This window comes from Gadus macrocephalus, chromosome 6 (assembly GCF_031168955.1).
Source record: "Gadus macrocephalus chromosome 6, ASM3116895v1".
Classification (NCBI taxonomy): Eukaryota; Metazoa; Chordata; class Actinopteri; order Gadiformes; family Gadidae; genus Gadus; species Gadus macrocephalus.
In genome coordinates this window covers 26,955,686-26,963,185 of record NC_082387.1, presented here as the reverse complement: position 1 = coordinate 26,963,185, position 7,500 = coordinate 26,955,686, and the positions used below count along the sequence as shown (strand labels likewise).

At 47.7% G+C, this 7,500-nt stretch overlaps 1 protein-coding gene across 9 annotated transcripts in view; it reads left to right on the top strand.

Moving 5' to 3' along the window:
- adam15 (ADAM metallopeptidase domain 15) overlaps nt 1–7,500 on the top strand; it is a 36,645-nt gene that overhangs the window by 1,079 nt on the left and 28,066 nt on the right. For all 9 annotated transcript variants that reach the window (XR_009526057.1, XM_060053340.1, XM_060053338.1 and 6 more), the window contains exon 2: nt 423–514. Coding sequence is in view for 8 of the 9 variants with exons in the window: in XM_060053340.1 (XP_059909323.1) it covers nt 423–514 (92 nt within the window). In the remaining variant the exon portion in view is untranslated. The remainder of the gene's footprint in view (nt 1–422; nt 515–7,500) is intronic.

The window sequence follows — 7,500 nt, the reverse complement described above, 5'->3', positions numbered from 1 at the left end:
TGTGTGTGTGTGTGTGTGTGTGTGTGTGTGTGTGTGTTTGTGTATTTTTATATGTGTGTGTCTCTGTGTGTCTGTGTGTGCATACGTGTATATAAGTGTGTGTATGTGTGTGTGTGTGTGTGTGTGTGTGTGTGTGTGTGTGTGTGTGTGTGTGTGTGTGTGTGTCTGTTTGTGTGTGTGTGTGTTTTTATGTGTGTGTGTGTGTGTGTGTGTGTGTTTGTGTGTGTGGGTATGTGTATGTATTTATGTGTGTATGTTTAGGTGTGTGTGCGTGTGTGTTTGTGTATATGTATATGTATATTTGTGTGTTTTGTGTGTCTGTGTGAATATATGTGTGTGTATGTGTGTATATAAGTGTGTGTGTGTGTGTGTCTATGCGTGTGTATTTATGTGTGTGTGTGTGTGTGTGGGTGTGTCCCCAGGTCAAGAGGGTGGAGGTGGTGATGGAGCAGTGAGGACCGCCCCCTTCCTCCTGGTGTCCGGGCGGAGGCGGAGTCTGGCTGAAGGCCTCCAGGTGAGCAGAACACCACCCTGTGGCAGAACACCACCCTGTAGCAGAACACCACCCTGTAGCAGAACACCACCCTGTAGCAGAACACCACCCTGTAGCAGAACACCACCCTGTGGCAGAACACCACCCTGTAGCAGAACACCACCCTGTAGCAGAACACCACCCTGTGGCAGAACACCACCCTGTACGAACCGTCTGACAGCAGGACAGGGTCTGCGCTGACCTCTGATCAGGCCTCTGGTGGAGGGGGACTACAGGTCACCCAACACCTCCTCTGGTGGAGGAGGACTACAGGTCACCCAACACCTCCTCTGGTGGAGGAGGACTACAGGTCACCCAACACCTCCTCTGGTGGAGGGGGACTACAGGTCACCCAACACCTCCTCTGGTGGAGGGGGACTACAGGTCACCCAACACCTCCTCTGGTGGAGGAGGACTACAGGTCACCCAACACCTCCTCTGGTGGAGGGGGACTACAGGTCACCCAACACCTCCTCTGGTGGAGGAGGACTACAGGTCACCCAACACCTCCTCTGGTGGAGGGGGACTACAGGTCACCCAACACCTCCTCTGGTGGAGGAGGACTACAGGTCACCCAACACCTCCTCTGGTGGAGGGGGACTACAGGTCACCCAACACCTCCTCTGGTGGAGGGGGACTACAGGTCACCCAACACCTCCTCTGGTGGAGGAGGACTACAGGTCACCCAACACCTCCTCTGGTGGAGGGGGACTACAGGTCACCCAACACCTCCTCTGGTGGAGGAGGACTACAGGTCACCTAACACCTCCTCTGAGGGGATCAGTTGGTTGGTGGGTCAGGGTCAGGGTCAGGGTCAGGGTTAGGGTCAGGGTCATGGTCAGGGTCGGGGTCAGGGTCAGGGTCAGGGTCAGGGTCAGGGTCGGGGTCAGGGTCGGGGTTAGGGTCAGGGTCAGGGTTAGGGTCAGTGGACAAGCGTTTACTCATCTTGGAGGAGTTCTCAACCGATGAGTTTGTGTACAGTTGTATTTAGGTTTGGATTAACAGCCCCCAACCCAACATCTCCTCTAACGAGCCCCCCTCACCCCCCGCGCCTTTAGCTTGGGCCGCCACCGATCCCACAGGAAGTGCTGAGGTGATGAGCACTCAGCCACTTCCTGCGGTGAGCTGGACAACACCTCCCAGGAATGTGACTCAGACACACGTGCACGCTTCTCAGGCCCACGCCAGGCGGAGGCTTGAAGAGGAGATGAGTATTGTGTTGAGTTAAGTATTGTGTTGAGTTAAGTATTGTGTTGAGTTAAGGAGATGAGTATTGTGTTGAGTTAAGGAGCTGAGTATCGTGTTGAGTTAAGGAGCTGAGTATTGTTTTGAGTTAAGGAGCTGAGTATTGTGTTGAGTTAAGGAGCTGAGTATTGTGTTGAGTTAAGGAGATGAGTATTGTGTTGAGTTAAGGAGCTGAGTATTGTGTTGAGTTAAGGAGCTGAGTATTGTTTTGAGTTAAGGAGCTGAGTATTGTGTTGAGTTAAGGAGCTGAGTATTGTTTTGATTTAAGGAGCTGAGTATTGTGTTGAGTTAAGGGGCTGAGTATTGTTTTGAGTTAAGGAGCTGAGTATTGCGTTGAGTTAAGGAGCTGAGTATTGTGTTGAGTTAAGGAGCTGAGTATTGTTTTGAGTTAAGGAGCTGAGTATTGCGTTGAGTTAAGGAGCTGAGTATCGCGTTGAGTTAAGGAGCTGAGTATTGTTTTGAGTTAAGGAGCTGAGTATTGTTTTGAGTTAAGGAGCTGAGTATTGTTTTGATTTAAGGAGCTGAGTATTGTGTTGAGTTAAGGAGCTGAGTATTGTGTTGAGTTAAGGAGCTGAGTATTGTTTTGAGTTAAGGAGCTGAGTATTGTGTTGAGTTAAGGAGCTGAGTATTGTTTTGAGTTAAGGAGCTGAGTATTGTGTTGGGTTGAGTATTGTTTTGAGTTAAGGAGCTGAGTATTGTTTTGAGTTAAGGAGCTGAGTATTGTGTTGAGTTAAGGAGCTGAGTATTGTTTTGAGTTAAGGAGCTGAGTATTGTTTTGAGTTAAGGAGCTGAGTATTGTGTTGAGTTAAGGAGCTGAGTATTGTGTTGGGTTAGGAGCTGAGTATTGTTTTGAGTTAAGGAGCTGAGTATTGTGTTGAGTTAAGGAGCTGAGTATTGTGTTGGGTTAGGAGCTGAGTATTGTGTTGAGTTGAGTATTGTGTTGAGTTAGGAGCTGAGTGTTGTGTTGAGTATTGTGTTGGGTTAAGGAGCTGATGAGTCATATGCAACAGGTAAAGGCTTGATAATGTACATGATGTCTTCGTACGTCTCCGAGGGGCAGGACCCTGTGTGGCTCCAGGGTTCGGGATGCTTAGCGTTGAAAGCAGAGCCAATATTAACCTCGCGCAAACCACAAACTTTTCTGTCACAAACCCCAAAACACTTGCGAGAACCCGCAAATATTCGAGGAGGAGGAGCGCCACAAATTCACAGCTTTTTTTGTGAACTCACTTTTGACCCCCAGCTGAGAGGTTGTGGGGTTGATCCCAGTACCAGTCTCTCTGTCTCCCCTAACAGCTTCTCAACGACCAGTATCTGAATGCACTCTGGGTCGGATGTCGCTAATAAACACGCAACATGTTACCGGACGTCACGGCTGAGCTCTGGGGTTGGACCTCGTAGTGCAGGGATTAGGATCTTCAGTAGTGGTTATATAGTCATAACCCTGCTAATTAGAAACGATTATTAGGCAAGGCAAGGCAACTTTATATATGTAGCACTTTTCATACACAAGGCAGACTCAAAGTGCTTCACATATAAACATTGTCATACAATAAAATAAAATAATAGATAAGTAAAAGAAAACATGCAAAGAGATTAGTAAAATAGAAAGTTAAAAAGGCGTTTTAGTATTAAAATAGAAAATAAAGGCAAAGTTAAAAGAAGCTTTTAAGAAAGTGCAATGTATTTTAGATTTAGAAGAAAGCTAAAGCAAACATACAAGTCTTCAGTCTTGTTATAAAGGTGCTCAGAGTTGGGGCAAGTCTTAAATCCTCAGGGAGTTTATTCCAGCTATTTGTTGCATAGTAACTAAATCCTGCTTTCCCCTGTTTCGTGTTTACTCTGGGGATAATTAACAGATTGGTCTCAGAGGATCTTATGGTCTAGAAGGCTTATGTAGTGGAAGCATATCAGTTAAATATTTTGGGCCTAAACCATGTAAGGATTTATAGGTTAGCAACATGATTTTAAAATCAATTCTCTGACCTACAGGAAGCCCATGTGATGATTTAAGAATTGGTGTAATATGTTCACATTTTTTGGTCTTTGTTAGAACTCTAGCAGCAGCATTCTGAACAAGCTGAAACTTCCTCAGAGTTTGTTTTTGGAGACCTGTAAGGAGACCATTGCAGTAATCATGCTTACTAGTGATAAAGCAATGTACATGTTTTTGTAAGTCTTCGGTGGACATATGCCCCCTAAGTCTTGCTAAATTTTTAAGGTACAGATTTTGTAACTGATTTGATGTGACTGTCGAAATGTAAATCTGAATCCATGATAACCCCTAGATTTCTTTCTTTGATTGAGGTTTTCAGGGACAGAGAGTGAAGGTGTTGGGTTACTTTAAGCCTTTCCGTTTTAGAACCAAATACAATTATCTCGGTTTTGTCCTCATTTAGTTGAAGGAAATTTCGGCACATCCATTCTTCCACTTGCTCAATGCACTGGCACAGCAGATCGGCAGATGGGCCGATAGTCATTTGGTGATAGCGATACATAGATTTGCGTGTCATCAGCATAGCAATGATGGTCAATATTGTTATTTTGCATGATTTGCCCTAGTGGGAGCATGTAGATGTTGAATAAAGAGGGTCCTAAGATCAAACCTTGTGGGACTCCACATGTCACGTTGGTTGATTCTGATACAAAGTCGCCAATGGAAAGAAAGTAGTTTCTATTTTGTAGGTAGGACCTGAACCAATTTAAGACTGTGCCTGAAAGCCCCACCCAGTTTTCTAACCTGTCTAAAAGTATTGTATGGTCTACACAGTGTCGAATGCAGCAGTTATTAGACATTACTAGTGGCTAAAGTTAAACAGAACACAATATATTACAGTATAGCAGTTCACAGTAGCATAGGGTAAAGTAAACAGAACACAGTAAATTACAGTAGGGCAGTAGAATAAAGTGGAGAAAACAGAATACGTTACATTACAGCAGCGTACAGTTGAATAGGGTAAAGTAAACAGAATACATTAGATTACAGCAGTGTACAGTAGAACAGGGTACAGCAAACAACACAGTAGATTACATCAGAGCAATGTACAGTAGAACAGGGTACAGTGAACAGAATACAGTAGATTACCGCAGGGTACAGTAGAACGGTACAGTAAACATAATACAGTAGATTAAATTAGAGCAATGTACAGTAGAACAGGGTACAGCAAACAGAACACAGTAGATTACAGCAGGGTACAGTAGAACAGGCTACAGCAAACAGAACACAGTAGATTACATCAGAGCAATTTACAGTAGAACAGGGTACAGCAAACAGAACACAGTAGATACAGTAGAGGAGAGCTGAGAAGAAGCTGTCCACCATGAACTGAAGAACTCAACACCTGCTCTCGCTAAGGATCAGAAGCCAACAGAACGGTATTCACCAGGAAGTCTGTGTTGAAACAAGCTGTTGGTTTAGGGACAGGATGTCAGAATGTACTTCCTGTCGGCCGCGGCCGGGCCCACTGGATCTCTCCAATAAGCATGGAGTTCATGTCCGACGCGAGCTCGGCTCACGGACTGCACTGGCCAGAGAGCTGAGTGGTTACCGTGGGGACGCTATAGAGGAGCAGGCCAAGCGGGCTGCCTGGACGCCTGACGAGAATGAGAGTGAGTCTCTCCTCTAGGAGGCTGAGAGTGAGTCTCTCCTCTGGGAGGCTAAGAGTGAGTCTCTCCTCTGGGAGGCTGACAGTGAGTCTCTCCTCTAGGAGGCTGAGAGTGAGTCTCTCCTCTGGGAGGCTGAGAGTGAGTCTCTCCTCTGGGAGGCTGAGAGTGAGTCTCTCCTCTGGGAGGCTGAGAGTGAGTGTCTCCTCTGGGAGGCTGAGAGTGAGTCTCTCCTCTGGGAGGCTGAGAGTGAGTCTCTCCTCTGGGAGGCTGAGAGTGAGTCTCTCCTCTGGGAGGCTGAGAGTGAGTCTCTCCTCTGGGAGGCTGAGAGTGAGTCTCTCCTCTAGGAGGCTGACAGTGAGTCTCTCCTCTGGGAGGCTGACAGTGAGTCTCTCCTCTGGGAGGCTGAGAGTGAGTCTCTCCTCTTGGAGGCTGAGAGTGAGTCTTTCCTCTGGGAGGCTGAGAGTGAGTCTCTCCTCTGGGAGGCTGACCAGGACCCCTGGTCATCCAGGAGCCAGCTTCAGTCCGAGGGCCAGGGGAGAGCAGGGACTGGCATCAGCCCAGTGGGCTGGTTTGAACCGGCTGGTTTTAACCGGTTGCGTTCGGTTCAGCCGGGGCCACGCAGTCACATGGTGTCAGCGGGCGGTCGGAGAACGTTCTTTGATGTTCTTCACCGGAACACAGGTTCACTTGTGACTGCTTTGTTATCGATCGCCTAAACCAGTGGTTTCGTTATAATGTGTAGTGCAGAACCACACTGACCATATTCAAACTACATTGTTTTATATGCTTCCCCCCTCACACACTTATTGTATGTTGTACGTCCTGGCACTTAAAAACAGTACTTAGCATCGTGTAGCACCTTATCCTCGCTATCTGGGTTGTGTACGGGGAATGGGTTAACCAAGCGATTGTTAGTGCTTAGCCCAATATATGAACATCCTGACTGTACCGACAGAGATATAGTGTTGTTTCTCTTTCTTCTGACAAATGTACTTATTTTAAGTCGCTTTAAATCAAAGCGTCTGCTAAATGTTGGAATATTGGAACATGATTGAAACCATTTCGTGCTCTGCGTTGAGTCCAGAACCCCGACCTTCAGTTCCGTGACTGATGAGGGGTCTGTTGTGATCCACTCACGGAGCAGCGGTGAGCGGGCCGGCGAGGGGCCCCCTGCAGGGCCTACCGTGTGATGTCATCGGCCAGGTGGTCACGTGGCCCGGGGCTCGGCGTGGCCGGCTCTGGTCTGGGGGAATTCTACAGGAAGTGATCTCAGAGACAGGAAGTGCTGCCTTCCAGTCTCTTCAGATCAGGCGCTGTTGGACAGGAAGTTCCTGTAGAAAATACTTCCTCTCCGTAGGCCGGGAGCCCTCCCCTCCACTTCCAACTCTCTCTTTCACTCTCTCCCTACTCCCATCTCCATCTTTCCTACTATCTCCCTCTCTCTCATTCACTCTCTCCCTCCCTCCTCCCCTCTCTCTCTCTTTCACTCCCTCCCTCCTCCCTCCCTCACTCCTCCCTCTCTCTCTCTTTCACTCCCTCTGTCCTCCCTCTCTCTCACCTTCCCGCCTCCCTCTCGCTCTCTTTCATTACCTCCCTGCTCCCTCTCTCTTTCCCTCCTCCCCTCTCTCTCTCTTTCCTTCTCTCTCTGCATCCTCTCCCCATCTCCACTTCCTCTTTATTTCCTCTGTCTCAATCTCTCTATCTTTCTCACCTCACTCCTTTGTCTCACTCTTTATTGCCTCTCACTAAATAGTATTTTCTTCCTGTCTGTCTGTGTCTGTCTCAGCTCATGTCTGTCTCTTTGTCTATCTCACATCCTGTCTGTCTCACCTCCTGTCTGTCTGTCTCTGTGTCTGTCTCACCTCCTGTCTGTCTGTCTCTTTGTCTGTCTCTGCTCCTGTCTGACTCTGTGTCCGTCTGTCTGTCTGTCTCTTTGTCTGTCTCACATCCTGTCTGTCTCAGCTCTTGTCTGTCTCTGTGTCTGTCTCTGTGTCTGTCGCTGTGTCTGTCTGTCTGTCTGTCTGTCTGTCTGTCTGTCTGTCTGTCTGTATGTCTGTCTCAGCTCCTGTCTGTCTCTGTGTCTGTCTGTCTGTCTGTCTGTCTGTCTGTCTGTCTGT